General features: G+C 44.7%; 1 protein-coding gene across 1 annotated transcript in view; it reads left to right on the top strand.

Annotated features, from left to right (window-relative positions):
- The window catches only part of GPA33 (glycoprotein A33), a 51,515-nt gene extending 32,513 nt beyond the window's left edge, over positions 1 to 19,002 (top strand). Inside the window, exons 4-7 of the mRNA XM_018046605.1 lie at positions 1,326 to 1,478; positions 17,062 to 17,181; positions 17,891 to 18,023; positions 18,414 to 19,002. Of these exons, the coding sequence (XP_017902094.1) occupies positions 1,326 to 1,478; positions 17,062 to 17,181; positions 17,891 to 18,023; positions 18,414 to 18,552 (545 nt within the window). The 3' untranslated portion in view covers positions 18,553 to 19,002. The remainder of the gene's footprint in view (positions 1 to 1,325; positions 1,479 to 17,061; positions 17,182 to 17,890; positions 18,024 to 18,413) is intronic.

The following is a 22,310-nucleotide window of genomic DNA, read 5'->3' as shown; positions in this document are numbered from 1 at the left end:
CCCCAGGCTGCTTCAGTCCCCGGGGTCTGGGCATGGATACCTGAGTCCTGTTCTTGAACCTAAGGCCTTTTAGGTTTAGGGACTAACTGACTAGGGTGGCAATGGGAAATGCCTTTGATTTGCCCCATGCTGCTCCATGCCTGGCTGCCCCTCACCAAGACAACAGGAAATGAGGGGGCACACCCAGCAACCACCTGCCTTTGTCGGACAGCAAATACCAGAGCAGATGTGAAGCTAGAGGGGAGAGGTGCCTCCTGGATAGCCTCTCCCAGCAGCCCTGGGCGAGCGGAGACTGGAATTCACCCTCCACGCCCAGTGAGTGTGCGCCTGTGCAGTCTACACTGTAGAAAGGGCATCATTGTTTACTGGGGCAAGCAAGCCATCCAAGGGGGCATGTAAAGAAAGAAGCAGGATGGACAGGCCTGCCGCTGAGGATTTCAGGAACAGTACTTTCCACTTGTGTCCTCTTCCTCCCACCAAAAATGACACTGCCTGGAGTCTTGTTGCCTCAGGGCCTTTGCACAGGCTGCTCCCTCGGGCTGGAGTGCCATCCCTCTCTTTCTCCACCCCTCCCAGCTCCTCCACTACTGGCTTCATGACTGAGTCAGTGTCCCTTGTCATGCCTTTCCTGTCTCAGCATTGTTGCGTCCTGCCTGGTCATTATTTTTTTTTTTTTTTTTGCCCCCACTGGATTCCTTAAACACAAAAACTCACACACTCTGTCATCTCCATGCCCAGCAGAGTCAGGTATACAGTATTTTTATAGAACAAACCACTGTACACAGTGGTGTGTTAACTTACAGTGTTGAGTGAACAACCCTAGCTTAAGGTCTTCAGGAATTCTAAGCGATCAGGTTAGGCTGTGCATTGAGGGTGGGTGGCCTGTTGGTTTTCGCAGCCTTCTTTCTGTGGGCTTCTTCCGTGTGTGTCTGGTCCTTCCTACCCACTCCATCCGCTCAGCCCTCATTCTCTACCCTGCACATAATCCCGCTGCCGCCAGGGGGCTCTTCCATCACCCAGTCACTTGTGGTAATTTCATTTCATCAGCAAAGCACCGGAAGAGTTCTGCTTAACTGAAGGGAACATTCCTAAGAAGTTAGCATTGAAGGGTTTCAGAGAGAGAGGCTTTCACTGAAACCAAGGGTAGGCAAACTACAGCCAAATCCAGCCTGCAGACTGTTTTCTATGCTGTGCGAGCTAAGAATGGTTTTTACCTTTCTTTGCCTGTGAACAAACAAGGCAGTTCATGTGTGTTGGGGTGAGGGAGTGGCTGTCACCAAACCCCAACTAATTCCTGGCTTCTCTCTGGCTCCTCCCGTGTGTAGTGCCGCCCTCCAAGCCAGACTGCGGCATCCAGGGAGAGACTGTCATTGGGAACGACATCCAGCTGACCTGCCAATCAAAGGAGGGCTCCCCAGCCCCTCAGTACAGCTGGAAGAGCTACAATGTCCTGCACCAAGAGCGTCAAGTCACACCAGGTAAAAAGGTCTGCAAGGAAGGCCAATCCGCCACATTGAGGTGCCGCTGATGTGATTAGCACTGCCAGAGGAGACCCTGGGTTGACCAGTCAGATGCCCCTGAAGGCTGCCTCTCCCCCCTGCATTTTGCACCGGATTACCTTGGACCATCTCTCTAAGCAGCATTTTTCCCATAATAGTGCCCACCTCATAGGTTATTGTGACAAATAATAACATCGTACATGTTACTTGTTTTCTTTATTCCCCATAACTTAATTCTCTCGAGTAAGCATGTATCAGTAACCAGTGCTGCACAAGTGCTGGTGGGAGTTTAATTTTGATTATGATTATGTCTTAAAGTATACATTTGAGTCCTCAAGTCTAACTCTGTGGCTCCACTTAAGGACAGAGAAGTTTCTATTTCCATCCCTTATCTAGGCAGATACATCTCGGATTGCCCTGGTTCCCACCCCAAACTCAACCCTATTATATGGTCCCACCCACTACACAACTGGGTCTGCCTTGAGGTTCCCACATTCTCAGGAAGGAAATGGTAGGTTCTGCTGTGGTTGCCAGGAGACTGGTTTTATACCAGGCAGTTTGGTATTTGACCTTTCGATCAGGAAACAAACTGGAAAGAAAAAGGGAGCTGTATAAACATCCCGCTGCCATTACCTTGGAGTCAACCGATGTGGGAAAACCCCAGTGGAATCCCTGGGCCCTGTTTCCACCAGCTGCTTAGCCAGCTGCACCCACCACTCCTGAAGATCAAGAAAGACAAGGTCTGGAAAGTCCCATTGGATTAAGTTCTGGGAAGACTTTCTATCCAGCGTGGGTGGAAAGGAAGCAAGTGGTGGAGCAGTGGGTATAGACAACAGGTCTGAGGAGATGAGACGGGAGAGCGGGTCCCACCATGTGAGGGCGCAGACAGGGGCTCCCGCCAAAGAGGACTTGAGCTCTCTATACCATTCATTTGTTTGGGGGTAAAACAACAACTTCTGAAAAGTTAAAAAAAAAAAAAAAAGAATTAGTAGAACCCACTCTATTGAACGTAAAATAGAAGCTGTGTTATGGATTTCAACAAACTTCTGGATTTGTTTACATATTTCTAGCTGGCAAGTTTTTACTGAGTGTGTCGAAACTGGTTGGCAGCTCTCCTCTGGCTGTATGGCCTCCCGTCTCTGGGCTGTGAACAGCGCAGGGACTCCATAAATGGTCACAGGTCAGCCACAGACGCTAGTTGATCTGGCCTTCCAGCAGAGTGTGTACAGCAGAGGGCTGCATGAGTACAACATGCTCAGTCACTCAGCTGATTCTTTGTGACCCCATGAACTCTAGCCTGCCAGACTCCCCTGTCCATGGAATCTTCTAGGCAAGAATACTGGAGTGGGCTGCCATTTCCTTCTCCAGGGGATCTTCCTGATCCAGGGACCAAACCTGTGTCTCTTACATCTCCTGCATTGGCAGGAAGATTCTTTACCACTGACCCACCTGTCAGTGAAGCTAGCAGAGGGTAACAAGATGGGAAATGCTGCCGTAGTTTGTATCCAGTGGTGCTAGAACCCAGAGGGGCCAAAGAAGGTTTCTTCAAGGAGGGGGCACTTGAACAGGCAGGAGAGCATGGTGGTTAGGAGCATGCATGGGCTTGAATCCTGGCTTGTTAGCTGTGTGATCTTGGCAAGTTAGTCTCTCTGTGCCTTCATTTGTACATCTGTAAAATGGGCATAAAATTAGTATTTATTTCGTAGGGATATTGTGAAGATTTTTTTTGGCTTCTCTTTGCAGCATGTGAGATCTTAGTTCCTCAACCAGGGATCGAACCCATGCCCCTTGCATTGGGAGTGTGGAGTTAGGGAAGTCCTCTTGTGAAGTTTAAATAAAAGTACATATGAAGTGCTGAGAGCAAGTGCCTGGTAGAATGATCAGCTGTTATCTGAGCTGGTTCCTTAAGAATGAGTAGGCCAAGCATGAAGAAAGCTTCGGAACTGTGCATGCAGGAAGGATGGGAGGTACCACTGAAGAGAAGCTGAGATGAGAGATGATATAGGGCCTGCGCACTGGACTAGGGAGGCTGGCCTCTGCCCTGGAGGATGTGGGGACCCTACTCACAGCTCTCCTGCCTCCATCAGGAAAGATTTCTCTGCTTGTTAGAAGCCAAAACTCAGTTTTTCAATGATCCAAAACATGAGGGCCATAAAAGAGATTAAATGGAGATTGCTTAGTTACTTTGGAAAAGATTTATTCTGCCTCTAGTTAAGAATTACTCAGAGTCAGAATTGGGATTTGACAGTGACCAAAAAAAGCATCTGGAGGGTGGTGCGGGTTGGGCGCTGTTCTTAAAGACTTCGGCTCTGCCTTGCCTCCTGGAGCCCTAGGGAGTCTATCGTGTCATCTTCTGTGGGTCAGTTGAAACCCATTTCTGACTTTTAAAATATTTTAAAACAACCCATAGTGATCAATCTGGGGAGCAGAGTTCCTCAACCCTCCTACATCTAAAGAGAGAATTCTCAACATTGGAGATTGTTTCCTTTAACTTAGATCAGTGGGAGTAAGTCAGCAGTAAAAGGACAGGGAATCTGGAATCAACAAATGAAGGTTTGAGTCTAGCTTCTTCTGTCACTCATGGCCTCTCAGACCCTTAGTATCTTCAGCTGCAAGATTGGGATGGTCGTCATACAGCCTTCCCCAAAAACTGGGGTAAGAGGGGATCACGTGTGTGATACCTCTGAACATCCTTGTGAACCCTGTCAGTCAGCTGAGTTTCATGCACTGAAGGAATAGGAATCTGGGTAGCAAGGAAGGCGGGAGAAGTAATTCTAGGGGCAGGAGCACTTTAGGGGAGGATGTTCTGAAGGGTGGGCTTCCCAGGTGGTTCAGTGAGAAAAGAACCCACCTGCCGATGCAAGAAACGCAGGAGACCCGGGTTCGATCCCTGGGTCAGGAAGATCCCTGGGACGGAAATGGCGACCCACTCCAGTGTTCTTGCCTGGAGAAGCCCATGGACAGAGGAGGCGGGTGGGTTACAGTCCATGGAGTCCCACAGTCGGACACGATTGGGCACCCTGAGCACTCACTCCCACGTACGTTCTGAAGGGCGGCATGGACGTTGCTCCCAGCAGCCAGGGAAGATCTTGAAGGCAGCTTGAGCTTGTTGACAAACCACGGGATCAGGGAGATGCTGGGGTAGCGGGCAGAAAAGTTAAACCTTGTCAATTTGACATCAGTGTCTCTTACTGACCTGGGCTGCTCTGGAGGGAAACCTCTCCCTAACTGCCGCAGAGGGAGTGTGGAAACCCTTCTGTCCTATGTGTTCCCCTTCTTGACCACAAGGTGTCATTGCAGAAGAAACACTCATTTTGGCCAGATTTCAAGAACGATTGGGTCCTTTTCAGAGGGAAAGGGGCTTGGGAGCTCCAAATCAGAATCAAAACAGGTCTTGTGGCAATGTGTGCGCACTGGTTAATCCGAAAGTAGCTTCTCATGTCCATTGTTTGTTTTGAGAGACTGAGGAAGGAAAGTGCCGACTCTGGCCTAGGCTGCCACATGTTCCCGACCCTAAACAGGGCCAGGAGTGCCAAGTTGGGCTCCGATAAATGGGAAGAGTCTGGCAAGAGCCTGAGGTCTTCCACCTTGATCTGTCTGAAATGTGCTGGGCACATTTAACACATAGACTGAGTTTCCCGTTCTAAAATAGTGGTACTCTGTTAAGGGCCATGCACCCCTGAAACATGTCCAGGTTCATAGGATATTTCTCAGAATGGTTTTGTGTTCCTTCAAGATGCCTCTTAAAAATATAAAAATCCAATTGGCTTAGAAAACAAGGCCATTAATACCATAACCCCATGTTAGAGGTGTCCAGTGCTATTAGCACATCAGAAACTCTAACTCATGCTGAACTTGCTTTGGTCATAAACCCTTTCTTACTTTCATATGTTAATGTCACATGTAAACAGTGTTCCAGAAAAATTGCCAAGGTATGAAATTCTAGGATGGAAACAGCATGTTACAGAGAATGAGTAACCAGAGACTACCATGCTGAGTTTCAGGGGATGAATCTGGAGAAAGTATATATGAAAGGATTGGAAGAAAATAATCTCAAATCAAAGTGCTATTACTTCCAGCTGGTGAGATTATGAACGATTTTTATTTTGTTCTCTGCTCTTTGTAGAGGCCTCCTCAGACCCTTCAGATGAGATTAAGATATAACAGGGCTCCCATTATGAGGTCTAACCACTCTGTAATCACCATTGCCTTATGTCTGTTCTCCCTTACATACACCAAAGGATAGGGACCCTCTTCATCTTGTTTTGAAGTGATGTGATGAGCATAGCAAGATTTTCTCGATTAGACTAAATCGAAGTAATAATTTTATGTCATAAATTCTTGTATATTATGTACATGGTATTGTAATGAGCATAATGTAATATAAGTTTTATAATGAGCACCTATTGCTTGTATATCTTATTCTTTCTTTAAAAAAATTTTTATTTATCTTGGAGTATAGTTGATTTAAAATGTGTCAGTTTCAGAATGATTCAGTTATACATATACGTATATCTATTCTTTTCCAGGTTCTTTTCCCATTTACGTTATTGTGCTATACTGTAGGTTTTTGTTGACTATCTTATATATAGTAGTGTGTTTATGTTAATCTCCGCCTCCTAATCTATCCCTTCCCCTACATTTCCTCTTTGGTAACCATGTTTGTTTTCTAAATCTGTGAGTCTGTTTTGTTTTGTAAATAAGTTACCCTTGTATCATTTTATTAGATTCCATGTATTAGTGGACTTCCCTCGTGGCTCAGACAGTAAAGCGTCTGCCTACGATGCAGGAGACCAGGTTTCAATCCCTGGGTCAGGAAGATCTCCTGGAGAAGGAAATGGCAACCCACTCCAGTATTCTTGTCTGGAAAAATCCCATGGACGGAGGAGCCTGGTGGGCTACAGTCCATGGGGTCGCAAAGAGTCGGACTTCTCTTTCACTTTCTTTCACATATAAGCGAAATCACATGATATCTTTCTGTGATTTATTTCACTTAGTCTGATAATCTCTAAATCCATCTGCGTTGCCACAAACAGCATTATTCCACTGTTTAAGGCTGAGTATCGTCTGTATGTACCGCTTCTTCTTTATCCATTCATCTGCTGATGGACATTTACGTTGTCTTCATGTGTTGGCTGTTGTGTGTAGTGTGCAGTAAACACTGGGGTGCATGTATCTTTTCGAAGTATGGTGTCCTCTAGACGTATGCCCAGGAGTGGCATTGCTGGGTCATATGGTAGCTCTATTCTTGAACAGCATTCTGTACTGTTCTCCATAGTGGCTGTACCAATTTACACTCCCACCAATAGTGTAGGAGGGTTCCCTTTTTTCCACACCCTCTCTGGCATTTGTTGTTTGTAGGATTATTGATGATGACCACTCTGAGCAGGTGAGGTGAAACCTTTTTCTCTAACAGTTACTGATGTTGAGTGTCCTTGAGCTAATGATGTGGTGCCTTTTTGGCCATCTGTATGTCTTCTTTAGAGAAATGTCCATTTAGATTTTCTGCACATTTTTTTATTGGATTGTCTGGCATTTTGATATTGAGGTACATGAGCTGTTTCTATATTTTAGCAATTAATCCCTTGTTGGTCACATTGTCTGCAAATATTTTCTCCCATCCTGTGTGCTGTTTTTTCATTTTGTTTATGGTCTCCTTTGCTGTGCAAAGGTTTTTAAGTTTAATTAGGTCTCATTTTTTATTTTATTTTTTTTATTACTCTGTGAGGTGGCTCCAAAAATTGTTACGATTTAGGCCATTGAGTGTTCTGCCTATGTTTTCCTCTAAAAGTTGTATACTGCCTGGTCTTACATTGAGATCTTTCATCCACTTTAAGTTTGTTTTTGGGTGTGGTGTTAGTACGTGCATGCTAAGTCACTTCAGTCATGTCCAACTCTTTGCGACCCTGTGGACTACAGCCCACCAGGCTCTTCTGTCCTTGGGATTCTCCAGGCAAGAATACTGGAGTGGGTTGCCATGCCCTTCTCCAGGGGATCTTCCTGACGCAGGGATCGAACCTGCATCTCCTGTGCCTCCTGCATTGCAGGCGGATTCTTTACCACTGAGCCACCAGGGAAGCCCAGTGTGTGGTGTTAGAGAATGTTCTGATTTCATTCTTCACGTGCAGCTGTCCGGTTACCCCAGCACTGCTTATTGAAGAAATCATCTTTTATCCATTGTACTGATATTATTCTTGCCTCCTTTGTTGTAGATTAATTGGTCAAACATGTGTAGGTTTATTTCTGGGCTTTCTCTTCTGTTCCATTGACTTATATTTCTGTTTTTGTGTCAGAAGCATACTGATCTGATTACTGTAGCTTTGTTGTATAGTCTGAAGTCAGGCAGCCTGACTCTTCCACCTCTGCATTTTTTTTCCCCTCAAGATTTCTTTTGGTATTATAAATCTTTTGTTTCCATACAAATTTAAAATTTTTTTGTTTTAATTCAGCAAAAAAAAAAAAAATGCCATTGGCTTGGATAGCATAGTCATTTTGATAGTATTGATTTCTCCAATCTAGGAACAGGATATATCTTTCCATCTGTGTCATCTTTGATATCTTTCATCAATGTCTCATAGTTTTCAGAGTACAGGTTTTTTGTCTCCTTAGGTATATTTTTCCTAAGTATTGTATGCTTTTTGATGTGACGGTAAATGGAATTGTTTTCTTAATTTCTCTTTCTGATCTTTCATTGTTAGTGCATAGAAGTGTATTTCTGTGTATTAATTTTGTATCTGGCAAATTTACCAAATTCTTTGATGCGATCTGGTTATTTCCTGGTCTCACTTCTTTTCCCATTTGGATTCCTTTTTTTTTCTTCTCTGATTGCTGTGACTAGGACTTCCAAAACTATGTTGAACAAAGGACATCCTTGTCTTATTTCTGATCTTAGGGGAAATGCTTTCAGCTTTCTCATCACTGAGTATAGTGTTAGCTGTGGGTTTGTCATACATGGCGTTTAATATGTTGAGGTAGTTTCCATCTATCCTACTTTCTGAAGTTCTTTTTAATCCTAAATAGGTGTTGAATTTTGTCAAAAGGTTTCTATCTTTTCTTTTCTGCATCTATTGAGATGATCATATGTTTTTTATTCTTCAATTTGTTAGCACATTATATCACACTAACTTGATTAATTTGCAGGTATTGAAAAAGCCCTGCATCCATGGGATAAACCCCACTGGATCATGGTATATGATCCTTTTAACGTATTGTTGGATTTGTTTGAGTAGTATTTTGTTGAGGATTTTTGCATCTATATTCATCAGTGATATTGGCCTGGAATTTTCTTTTTTTGTAGTATTCTTGTCTGGTTTTGACATCAGGGTAATGATGGCCTCAAAGAAGGAGTTTGAGAGTGTTCCTTCCTCTGTAATCTTTGCAAGAGTTTCAGAAGAATAGGTGTTAAGTCTTTTCTATATATAAGCACCAAGTACTAATGGTTTGCACAACTGGAACTCTGGTTAACTCTTCTCTAAATGTTAAATAGAGTAGCCTATGAAGCCATCTGGTTCTGGATTTTTATTAGCTGGGAGGTTTTAAATCAGTATCAATTTCAGTACTTGTGATTAGTTCATATTTTGTATTCTTCTCAGTTCAGTCTGAAATTTGACCATTTCTTCCAGATTGTCCATTCTATTGGTGCTTGTAATAGTTTCTTATGATCCTTTCTGTTTCCGTGGTGTCCACTGTAACTCTTCCTTTGTCATTTCCATGTGTATTGAGTCCTCTCCCTTTTTTTCTTGATGAATCTGGCTCAACATTTATCAGTTTTGTTTATCTTCTTGAAGAACCAGCTTTTAGTTTCATTGATATTTTCTATTCTTTTCTTTGTCTCTATTTCATTTCTTTCTGCTCTGACCTTTATGATGTCTTTCCTGCTGATAACTTTGGGTTTTGTCTGTTCTTCTTTCTGTAGTTGTTTTAGGTGTAAGGTTAGGTTGTTTATTTGAGATTTTTCTTGTTTTCTGAGGTAAGATTGTATTGCTATAAACTTCCCTCTTAGAACTACTTCTGTTGCATCCCATAGGTTTTGAATCATTTTTTTTACATTTTCATTTTCCTCTATAGGTATTTAAATTTTTTTCTTTGGTTTCTTCAATGATTCACTTGTTGTTTAGTAGCATATTGTTTAGCCTCCGTGTGTGTGTTTTTCAGTTTTTTTTTTTCCTTGTAGCTGATTTCTAATATTTTAGCATTGTGGTCAGAAAAGATGCTTGATATATTTTCAGTTTTCTTAAACTTACCAAGACTTGCTTTGTGGCCCAGCATGTGACTTATCCTGAAGAATGTGTACTTGAGAAGAATGTATATTCTGCTGCTTTTGGATGGAATACTCTATAAATATCGATTAAGTCTATCTGGTTTAATGTTTCATTTAATGTCTGTGTTTCCTTATTAATGTTCTTAAAAAATAAATCCTTATGGCCACATCACATGGCATGTGGGATCTTAGTTTCCTGACCAGGGACCAAACCTGTGCCCCCTGCATTGGAAGTGTGGAGTCTTAACCATTGGACCACCAAGGAAATCCGTCCTTATTGATTTTCTGTCGTATGATCTATCCAGTGATGTAAGTGGGGATGTTAAAGTTCCCACTAATATTGTGTTGCTGTCAATTTCTCCTTTTATGTCAGTTATCATTTGTTTTATATATTGAGGTGATTCTATGTTGAGTGCATATATAGTTATAATTGTTGTATCTTCTTGGATTAATCCTTTGATCATCGCATAATGTCCTTCTTTGTCCTTCTTATAACAGCCTTTATTTTAAAGTCTATTTTGTCTGATACAGTCATGCTACTTCAGATTTTGATTTCCGTTTTTGTGGCATACCCTTTTTCATACCTTCACTTTCAATCTGTGTAGGTCCCTGGATCTGAAGTGGGTTTCTTCTAGACAGTGTATATATGAGTCTTGCTTTTGTATCCATTCAGTCAGTCTATATCCCTTGGTTGAAACATTTAATCTATTCACACTTAAGGTAATTATTGATATGTATTTTCTTATTCCCATTTTGTTAATTGTTTTCGGTTTGTTTTGCAGAATTTCTTTCTTCCTTTCTCTTCTGTTTTCTTGTGATTTGATGACGAGCTTCAGTGTTAGGTTTGGATCCCCTTCTCTCTTTTGTATGCGTATCTATTGTTTATTCTTGGTGTGCAGTTAGCATGAGGTTTTGAAGTAGCAGCCTACACATATGCAAGATTGTTCTGAGTTCTGGTCTTCTGATTTCAAATGTGTGTTCCATACGCTGCATTTGCTCTCTCCTCTTCTCGTGATTGCTGGTTTCTAGGCCATATTTATGTGTGGATGACTTCCTACCTTTTCTGTTCATTTGCCTTTACTGATAAGCTTTCCCATTTGTAATTTTCTTGTGCCTTTTTCTCTTCCACCTAGAGAAGTTCCTTTAGGATTTGTTGTAGAGTTGGTTTGGTTGTACTGAATTGTCTTAGCTTTTGCTGGTCTGTAAAACTTTTGATTTCTCCATTGATTCTGAACAAGAGCCCTACTGGGTAGAGTATTCTTGGGTGTAAGTTTGCTCCCCCTCCCCCTTTTTTCTTTTAGCCACACCATGCAGCATGCAAGATCTTAGTTCCCTGACTAGGGATCAAGCCCATGCCCCTGTATTTGGAGCATGGAGTCTTAAATACTGGACTACCAAGCAAGTCCTGGCTTTTTCCTTTTATCACTTTATATTGTGCCACTCTCTTCTGGCATGCTGAGTTTCTCTTGAAAAATCAGCTGATAACCTTACGGGAATTCCCTTGTATGTTAGTTTTTGCTTTTCCCTGTTGCTTTTAACACTTTTTCTTTGTCTTTATTTTGTCAGTTTGGTTACTATGTGTTCTTGACATGTTCTTCATTGAGTTTATCCTATATAGGACTCTCTGTACTTCCTGGACTTGGGTCAGGTTTCCTTTCCCATGTTAGGGAGTTTTTCAGCTTTTGTCTCTTCCAGTATTTTCTCAGGGCCTTTGTCTCTCTGTTTTCCTCCTGGGACCCCTATAATGTGAATGTTGGTGTGTTTAATGTCATCCCATAAGTCCTCATTTCTTCTCATCCTGTTTCTTTATTGCGGTTGGCCATCGTGACTTTCAGCATTCTGTCTTCCAGCTCCCTTGCCTGTTATTCTACCTCACTTATACTACTGATTCCTTCTAGTTCATTTTTCATTTCAGTTACTATATTGTTCAGCTGTTTGTTCTTCATATCTTTTAGCTCTTTGTTTACCATTTTTTTATCTTGCCCATCTGTGCTTTCATTCTTTTTCTGAGGTCTTGGGTCATCTTTACTATCATTATTCTGGATTCTTTTTGGGTAGATTTCCTATCTCCACTGCACTTAATCTTCTTAAGGCGTTTTATCTTGTTTCTTCATCTGGAACATATGCTTCTGGCCATCACATTTTGTCTAACTTTCTGATCTCCATTTCACAAGCTGCAGGTCTATAGTTCCTCTTGCTTCTGGTGTCTGCTCCCTTGTTTGTGAGGCTCTCCTAGAGGCTTATGCAGGCTTCCTGGTGGGAGGGACTGGTGCCTGCCCATTGGTGGGTGGAGCTGGGTCTTACCCCTCTGGTGGGCAGAACCATGTCAAGAGCTGTGTTTGAAAGAAATGGAAACCCACTCCAGTGTTCTTGCCTGGAGAATCCCAGAGATGGCGGAGCCTGGTGGGCTGCCGTCTATGGGGTTGGACATGACTGAAGCAACTTAGCAGCAGCAGCAGTGGGGTCAGGAAGACTTTAGGCAGCCTCTCTGCTGATGGATGGGGCTGTGTTCCTGTCTTGTTTGTTGCTTGGCCTGAGGCATCCCAGCACTGGAGCTCTTGGGTGGGGCCAAGTCAAAATGGCAGCCTCCAGGATAGCCCACACGATAGAGTGCACCCCCATATCTTTGCCTCCAGTGTTTTTGTCTCCACAGTGGCCACAGCCACCCCCTCCCTTCCCTGGAGCCTCTACAAAACCAGCAAATACTGCTGGCTCAGGCTCCTATGAGGTCACTGCTTTTTCCCTAGGTCCCAGTGCACATAAAACCTTGTGTGCACCCTCAGACTCAACAGAGTTGAGTTTCTGATTGCCACAGTTCTGTGGAGTTTCTGTGATCAAGCCTTACTGGCCTTCAAAACCAAATGTTCTGAGGAGTCCCTCACTCAATGCCAGACCCCCAGGCTGGGCAGCCTGATGTGAGGCTCAGAATTCTCACTTCTGTGAGAGAACCTCTGTGATATAATTATTTACCAGCTTGTGGGTTGCCCACCTGGTGGGTATAGGATTTGATTGGGCATATTGTGAATGTGCCCTTCCTACCATCTTATTGTGGCTTCCTCTTTGTCTTTGGACGTAGAGTATCTTTTTTGATGGGTTCCAGTCTTTTTTGTCAGGGGTTGTTTCAGCAGTTAGATATGATTTTGGTATTTTTGTGGGAGGAGCTGAGCTTGAGTCCTTCTACTCTGTCTTTCTGTCTCCAACCAGAAGCCAAAAGTTCTTTAATAACCATAGCTGTGGATATGTGGGTAATCTTTTGGGTGTCTCTTCTCAGACAAATTCACATAAAATATGTGTCTGTACTAGGTATTTCCACAGGCACAGCAGTCTAAGATTGGTTTGTTGGTCACCCCATCAAATGAGGAATCTTGTTCACAAAGTTTCTTGGTCAGAGAGGCCTCATTTTGAAAATAAATGATGCATTTCTATACGATGCGAGCCTTTAGAACCACACAGCCTGTCCCTGCAGCCATTCCTGCAAGTGGCACTGTCCAGAACACCAAGATTCCTGTTCTCTTCCATGGAGTGCTTTCTGAGACCACAATGGGGCAATTACTCATGAACTGTGCTTCTTCTTCATCTATGATCTGGAAGGTCCTGGCATGGTCTTTCTCCTTATCACCCTCTCTGTTCTCTTTTCTCTATTTTTTTAAAGAAAGTTGTTGTCAACTGTTTTTGGGAATTCTAGATCTAAAAATGAATTTTTGTTACTGTTTTGTCATTTCTTATTTTTGTGACCTTGGGGAAGTCACTTAACTTCTCCAACCCTCCAGTTACCTCTAGGGCACTGGAGATTGAAATATTTCTTCCATCCACAATACAAGATTGTTGGAAAAATCAGAGGACATCATATTTGAGGAAGTATAGTGAGTAGCACATTCAGACAAAAAAAATTCACACTGAGATACAATCTTGCAACGGAGTAGAGCTGGACAGGGAATGGATTGGCCACCAGGGGAACTAGTAAGAGGTAAAGCTGGATTACTATGAATAGAGGTTTGTGACTTTGTACAGGAGTCAGGGATCAAGACCATCCCCAAGAAAAAGAAATGCAAAAAAGCAAAATGGCTGATGGAGGGGGTCTTACAAATAGCTGTGAAAAGAAGAGAAGCCAAGAGCAAAGGAGAAAAGGAAAGATATACTGATTTGAATGCAGAGTTCCAAAGAATAGCAAGGAGAGATAAGAAAGCCTTCCTCAGTGATCAGTGCAAAGAAACAGAGGAAAACAATAGAATGGGAAAGACTAGTGCTCTCTTCAAGAAAATTAGATATACCAAGAAAACAGTTCATGCAAAGATGGGCACAATAAAGGACAGAAATGGTATGGATCTAACAGAAGCAGAAGACATTAAGAGGTGGCAAGAATACACAGAAGAACTGTACAAAAAAAGATCTTCATGACCTAGATAACCACAATTGTGTGATCACTCACCTAGAGCCAGACATCCTGAATGTGAAGTCAAGTGGGCTTTAGGAAGCATCACTATGAGCAAAGCTAGTGGAGGTGATGGAATTCCAGTAGAGCTATTTCAAATCCTGAAAGATGATGCTGTGAACGTGCTGCACTCAATATGCCAGCAAATTTGGAAAACTCAGCAGTGGCCACAGTACTGGAAAAGGTCAGTTTTCATTTGAATCCCGAAGAAAAGCAATGCCAAAGAATGCACAAACTACCACACAATTGCATTCATCTCATACGCTAGTAAAGTAATGCTCAAAATTCTCCAAGCCAGGCTTCAACAATATGTGAACCATGAACTTCCAGATGTTCAAGTGGGTTTTAGAAAAGGCAGAGGAACCAGAGATCAAATTGCCAACATCCACTGGATCATGGAAAAAGCAAGAGAGTTCCAGAAAAACATCTGCTTTATTGACTATGCCAAAGCCTTTGACTGTGTGGATCACAATAAACTGTGGAAAATTCTGAAAGAGATGGGACTACCAGACCACCTGACCTGCCTCTTGAGAAATCTGTATGCAGGTCAGGAAACAACAGTTTGAACTGGACATGGAACAACAGACTGGTTCCAAATAGGGAAAGGAGTATGTCAAGGCCGTATATTGTCACGTTGCCTATTTAACTTATATGCAGAGTACATCATGAGACATGCTTTGCTGGATGAAGCACAAGCTGGAATCAAGATTGCCAGGAGAAATATCAATAACCTCAGATATGCAGATGACACCACCCTTATGACAGAAAGCAAAGAAGAACTAAAGAGCCTCTTGATGTAAGTGAAAGAGGAGAGTGAAAAAGTTGGCTTAAAGCTCAATATTCAGAAAACTAAGATCACGGCATCCGGTCCCATCACTTCATGGCAAATAGATGGGGAAACTAGAAACAGTGGCTGACTTTATTTTTCTGGGCTCCAAAATTGCTGCAGATGGTAATTGCAGCCGTATTAAAAGACGCTTACTCCTTGGAAGGATATTTATGACCAACCTAGACAGCATATTAAAAAGCAGAGACATTTCTTTGTCAACAAAGGTCCATCTAGTCAAGGCTATGTTTTTTCCAGTGGTTATGTATGGATGTGAGAGTTAGACTATAAAGAAAACTGAGCGCTGAAGAATTGATGCTTTTGACCTGTGGTGTTGGTGAAGACTCTTGAGAGTCCCTTGGACTGCAAGGAGATCCAACCAGTCCCTCCTAAAGGAGATCAGTCCTGGGTGTTCATTGGAAGGACTGATGTTGAAGCTGAAACCCCAATACTTTGGCCACTGGATGTGAAGAGCTGACTCATTTAAAAGACTCTGATGCTCAGAAAGGTTGAAGGCAGGAGGAGAAGGGGACAACAGAGGATGAGATGGTTGGATCACACCATTGACTCAATGGACATGAGTATGAGTAAACTCCAGGAGTTGGTGATAGACAGGGAGGCCTGGCGTGCTGCAGTCCATGGGGTCACAAAGAGTCATACATGACTGAGCGACTGAACTGAACTGAACTGAACTGAAAGCTGGATTGTCAAGGCCAGATCTGTAAAATCACATCCATATTAAGAAACTTGGGCTTATTATTGAAGATGAGGGACTGCCTCTGAAATGTCAGATCCTATTTGCAATTTAGAATATCTCCTCGGAGGGAGTGTGACCCACCTGGTGACAGCAGGGGAGGCTGGCTCTGCAGCAAATTAAAGGACAAAGGTCTCTGACTCTTCTCTCATAATACTGGTTATGACACAGCATTAATGAGGATGTGTATGTGTGAGCTCAGTTGCTTCAGTTGTGTCCAAGTGTTGGCGACCTCATGGACTGTAGCCTGCCAGGCTTCTCTGTCCATGGAATTCTCCAGGCAAGAATGGGCTGCTGTGCTCTCCTCTAGGGGATCTTCCCGACCCAGGGACTGAATCCGCATCTGTTATGTCTGCTGCAGGGGGTTTCTTCACCACTAGCACCACCAGGAAAGCCCATCATTGAGGATGGGATGTATAAATTTGTCTAAACATTTATGTTTTATGCTTTAGCTCTCCCTTTCAAGGTGAAGACATTTGTAGGATCATAGATTTAGTAGAACATCTCATGAGGACATCTAGACCATTGCCCTGAATTTGGGAGGATCAGATACTTTCCCTGCCACTTCCAGATGAGGTAACTACAGCTCACAGAAGTTAAATGGCTTACTTAAATGGTGGAAAAGAAAGATGAAGAGTCTAGACTGCCTGCCTGCCTCCTCCCCACCCCACCACACATACACATACATACACAACATACAAATACCACATACACTCACACACACACCACTCAGGGTAGAGAAATACAGAAGTCAGAGTCCTTGAGGTTCTAAAGCCTGCTTTCACATGAGTCTAAGCTGCGGAATTCTGTTTGTGAAGATCATAAAAATGGTTATAATCGTGTCATCTAATTATAAAACATTTCTATGTAATATATAATGCATATTATGTTTCCTAGGCATTTACATCAGGCATTTGGTTGTGGGCTTATATTCATTAGTACTTTATTTCATGTTCACAATTACCCTATTGTGAAGGCACTATTATTTTATTTGTAAATAAACAGATTTAATGAAGCTAAGTTCCTTGCCAAAAGTCACAAAATTAATGTGGCTTCAAACATACGGTTCCTGCCTGAATTTTAAGTGCTTCAGAATTGTGCAGTCCGCCTGGTTTAATCATCCCGCAGCCCTAGAGGGGGATAGTTTCTCCACATTCCAGATGAGGCTCAGACATGCTCAGTGGCAATGCTTTTATCTACATTGGAGTTCAGGAGTCCACACACCTTCCTAGCTGTTTCTATTCTACTATGGTGGACTGTCTCCTCAGCCTGACTCTTCTTCCTTCCCAGTCACAGGACAGACCTTCTCTCTGAAAAACATCTCCACAGAAATGTCGGGTTACTACATCTGCATCTCCAGCAACGAGGTGGGGACCGAGTCCTGCAACATCACTGTGGCTGTCAGATCTCGTAAGAGCAGTTTGGGGTGGAGGGAGAGTGGGAGGGTGAAGGCCAGAAGATGACCGGCTGGGGGTCCAAAGAGTCAGCTGACTGGGAGGTGAGCCAGGCAGCCTCTTGGGGTCTCCCGTTGGCAGGTGGCTGAGGCAACGACCCGATGCTCCTGTCCCAGGTTCCCCTCATCTGGAGGCTAGCCCGGTTCCCTTTGTTGTTTGGAAATAGCACCTAAGACTGGCTTCTGGAGACCTTAGTCGTACCCTTAGGGTTGTTCTGTGGGCATGGGGGAAGTGCCCAGATCTGGCTTCCACAGAGCCTGGACCCCATCACTTGGGGAGGGACACCCTGAGCAGCTTGGAAATGAGCTAGAGTAGGAGCTGGCATGACACCTGAGGGCTTTTTTTGGAGCCTGAGTAGCTCAGATCTGTTGGCCATCTGGCCTTTTGTACACCTCCATCCTGAGAAGCATCCTCCCACCTTGTCTGGTTCCATTCCCACGAGGCTGTGCCTTCCATGGAGTGCCCCCAGAAGCTGGCGGCACTGCCCCTCGGGCTGGGAAGACAGGCACCGCTCAGAGCCTGGGAGGGGCCAGCTCTCACATCTGGGGCACTGGCTGTTGCGGCCCCTCACCCCTGGCATGCTCTCTGCATCTTGACTTGTGTTATGGGCTCGAGCTGGGAACTGTGGTTAGGGCTCACAGGGCTTGCGGCTCTGTCTCTCCCAGCCTCCATGAACGTGGCTCTGTATGCGGGCGTCGCTGGGGGCGTGGCTGCGGCTCTGGCCATCATCTGCGTCATCCTGTACTGCTGCTGCTGCCGGGACACCAGCGAGGCTGAGGACGCCGAGGTCGCACGGCCGTGAGTGTCAGGGCAGCCCATGGGCAAGGGTCTAAGCAGATTAGGAAGGTGTGCCCCAGCTTCTCACACAGCCTCTTCCTCTCATAACACCTCAGGGGGCAGCTGTTAACAATAAAAACAGCTTTTATCCATCCCATTTTATAGTTGAGAAAAGAATAAGTGATTCACCCAAATCCTAAAGTGGCACTGCTATCTGGGACATGACTCCAGAGCCTGTAGTTCTCCAGTCTCTAATCCCAGGGTACAGTTTCCTGCGGGTGTCCAGGGCCGGGTGTGGGGGCAAGCCGGGTGTCATAGGCTGCTCTCTCCTCATAGGAAGCACTAGACCGGGCTCCCTCAGTCCTGAGTGGGTGAGTGAGAACCCCTCCCCTCTGTCCTCAATGCCTGCAGGAATCGGGCGGCCTACCGGAAGCCACCAGAGCAGCTGACAGAGCTTTCCAGAAGACAAGAAGAGGAGGGCGAGGATGACTACAGGCATCAAGACCAGAGGGACACCGGCCGAGAGAGCCCTGACCAGGCTGGCCGATGATCCGGGCCTGCTGCAGGCTGGGGCCAGTGGGAGGATTAGGGGTCATCCCCCTGCCTCCAGGCCTCTCCCCTCCTTTCCAAATCCTACTTTTCTGACTCTTTGTCCCAGTTATTGAGGGATGCTTCCTTCCCCATGTTGGCTGCTGGAGGACTTGGCTTGGCCTAGCCAAGGGGATGTCACTTTTGACTGACCCTGCCAAGTGCCCTCCCCTTGGAAATGACCCTCCTATTACCCTCAGGGCCCTTCACCTTGGGCTAGGCAGCAGCCTCCACTTCCCCATGGCGCTCCTGCTCCCCAGAGGTGATACTAGCCTCAGGATGGCAGAAGTTGTCCTCCCCACTGTGTGCCCAGCACCCAGGGGAACAGCACCTGGCAGAGGTTTTGCATGCAATGCATTTTTGTTGAATGAGTGAAAGAATAAATGAGTACATAAGGGCTTTATTTATCCAACTTTGGTGTGAACTCCTTGCTTTGGACCCATGTTGGCCTGGCCTCAAGCTCCCTCTCCAGCTGCATCTCCCACAACTTTTCTGAATATTCCAGATGCTCCCTGCAAGGGCCACCCCAGGTCCCGCTGCACACTCCCTCATGGGGTTTTGCTTTCTTCTTTTGGCTGGGAATGCCCATGAAATTCCCATCTCTGCCTGTCAAATCCTACTTGGCCCTCCAGGCCCGTCTCAAATGCAAGTGAACTCTAACTCTATAACCCCATCCTAATCTCACACACAGATGGGGACAATCTTGTTACTTTGTCCCACACCCATCACAGGCCACATGGCACAGTTGTCGTGAGTGTGAACTCCTGGAGCAAGGCCTGGGCCTCAACCCCCTGCTTTTCCTGCAGCCCTCACAGTCTACAGCCCTCAACCCCCTGCTTTTCCTGCAGCCCTCACAGTCTACAGCCCTTCTAGCAGGCTCAGTCCACCCAAATTTAGGAAACTGCTTTTGTAGATTGGGCCTTCCCCTCTCTGGTCCCCGAGACACAAAGATGACTCCCACCCAAACCCACTTACTAATTTCATGAATGAAGGAAGAGATGATTTAAATGAACACATACTCATGTGTGCCGGAAGCCAGTGTGAGGAATCCCGCCCGTGACAAGGTCATGAGGAAGGAAGCTGACATACGCAAGGCGTGCTCAGACTTCAGGGGCCCCTCTGGAAATTCCTAAGCATGTACCCCAACAAAAATCTGCCGGCTTTTGTGCTCTGCTTTTCCACTCTTCTGACATTTTCTGGAAAAAGTCAATTCAGGGCTTTAGTCTTCTGCATTTGAAAGAGTGTTTCAATCCAAAAACCCTCTGATGGCTTTCTAGCCTGCCTGCAGGACTCGTACAGCTGCGCATGTGATTGTTTGAGGCCTCCTGACCACAGGAGGCACAGGAAGCTTAAAACATCCTAGGAATGTAGGGGCTTCCGAGGAGTCAAAATCTTTAGAATAGGACTGATTAAACGTTTCATTTGTTGAGTCAATGCTTGCTGCCAAATTTTCATATCCTTTATTTTTAGATATAGTTGGTATATAAAAAAACAAGTAGTAGACCTGGTATTAGCAACATTAGATCTTTGAGTTAAGTACCTTCTTTGTTATATCCCACTGCACCTTTGTTCTATAGAGATGTAACTTTAATGCGTTAAGGAGATGCAGATTAAAGAAAAACACTTCAGGGGAAACAAAATTAACATTCATTAAGGAAGAGAGCCAAAAAGTGTTAACAAGCCTCTTGGCCAGAAGATAATGTAAATCACTTGAGACCTTTTCTATACAAAATGATGTATAGAAAGAGTCTGGGCTGCGAACGCTACATAATTTTGTGTTATCCATTGATCTCCATGTTTTATCAAAAGTATAAAAGGCCTTCTGAACAATAAAGGAGGGGGCCAGGGGCCAGGGGCCAGTTTCTCGGACCAGCTTCTCGAACTAGTCTCTCAGCCTGGTTTCTTGGGACTCTGGCTCCCCCCGTGTCTTTCTCTCTCTCTTCTTCTCTCCTTTTCCCTCTCTCTGCTCTTTACTTTAACTTCAGGCTGAATCTCCACCTGGGGCGCGGAGGCTCGCCAGGTCTACTTACTTGCCCTGGCTGTTAAGACCCGCACGAAAGGGAGCTTAAGGCGAGGCACCCTTAGATATTCAAGTGGGCGCCGGTGGCCCAATGTAGATGGTGCAAATTCCTTGTCTGGAATTTTATTGGCCTTCCGCGTAAACCAAGCTATTCAGCCCTCTTCCTCCACTTAATCTTCTTACTACACTATAGTTTCCTAATCTAATCTTATATTAATAAATAAACAAGTCTTTCCACGCCAATGCCGTCCACCCTTCGAATTCCCTGGATCCACCGGGGCTGGACCCCGGCACATGTGAGTACGTACACTGGAGTCAGTTTGCAGCTGGCCCTGTGGTCACAGTGATTCTTCTCAAGGCCAGAGTAACTGACATGCCCATCTCTGCTTCTTGATACCTAACCCCTGCCCTGCCCGGCCTGCTCCTGTCTTGGCTCGGCTGCCAGATCTGCTTTGCTGGCCGGCTGTCTAGTCGCCCCTCCCACAGCCTCTCACCTGTTGGTCAATTACTTCTTCTGTTCCCAAGAGATTGGCAGTGTCTTGCTGCTTGGGTCTTGTGATCCAGTGGCTAGTCTCACTCAAATGCAATTTGCCAGTAATAAATATTGTCATTTCTTTTTTTTTTTTTTCTGAATAATTAGGAAAGCAAATCTGTAAATCTGTTGTCCATCTGTGATTTTTTAAAATATATTTTTATATGTTTTGTTAAATTCTTTAGTTCATTCAAAATGCTGTCAGTAATAATAAAATTGTTGGTGGAAATTCTTATTTCTTTTTTAAAGTGGGCTTTATTCACATCAAGGTAGAGATTATGTCTTTTGTTGTCGTGTGTCAGCCTACTGTGGGCCTCTCTTGGGCTTTCTGGGAGAAGTGAGGTGAGGTGAGGAAGGAGAGAACTGGGTCAGATCCTGCGGGTCCCATTGCTTGTAGCCATTGTAGGATCAGGCAATGGTTTCTGGGGACAGGACAGAGCCCCGCTGATTATAGAATATTCCAGGCGCCTGCAACATCAGAAAGAACACACAGACCTGGGAATTGGTGCGTGCACTCTAACGAAGATGGCAGAGGGGCTCTGGCCAGATATACCCCAAGAGCACCCCTCCTGAGAGAGGGAAGAAAGCAGACCCCCGACCCCCACTCCAACTGTCAAAGATCTGGTGACTCTTCCTCCTCCCCAGCTCTGTCACCCTCTCCCACCACACACTCAGAGTCCTCTTGACCTATGTACCCCTGTCTTGCACGTGTTCCATGGTACTGTCATTACCACTGTCTGTGTCTGCCTAGGCCTGTGAGATTCGTGAGAATAGGAACTGATCTTACTCATGGCCACATATTGACACAAAACTTGATACATTTTTGCTGAATGAATAATTTTTTTTGGTCACCATGTCCTTTCAAGGCCATTTCCTTGTCTTCTAGATACTTTGGGTGTCTCCCAGCCCTCCTGGTGCAAGGTTTTACACACATGATCTTGAAAGTGGTGGAAAGAAGGTGGCCACCTCCCCCAGCCCTGACCTGGCTGACCTCTCTACCCCTGGAAGGGCTCCGAAAGTTTATCCACCTTAGCTCCAGGCTTGGGTAAGAAAATGAGGGAGATTGGAACCCACCACATTCCTTCAGCAATAAATATTTTGTGAGCTCTTACAATGTGTCATATTGAGAAACCTGTGTGCAGGTCAAGAAGCAACAGTTAGAACAAGA

The sequence above is a fragment of the Capra hircus genome, chromosome 3 (assembly GCF_001704415.2).
Source record: "Capra hircus breed San Clemente chromosome 3, ASM170441v1, whole genome shotgun sequence".
In the NCBI taxonomy this organism is placed as follows: Eukaryota; Metazoa; Chordata; class Mammalia; order Artiodactyla; family Bovidae; genus Capra; species Capra hircus.
The sequence above is the reverse complement of the archived record's forward strand: the minus strand, read 5'-3'. Positions and strand labels throughout refer to the sequence as shown.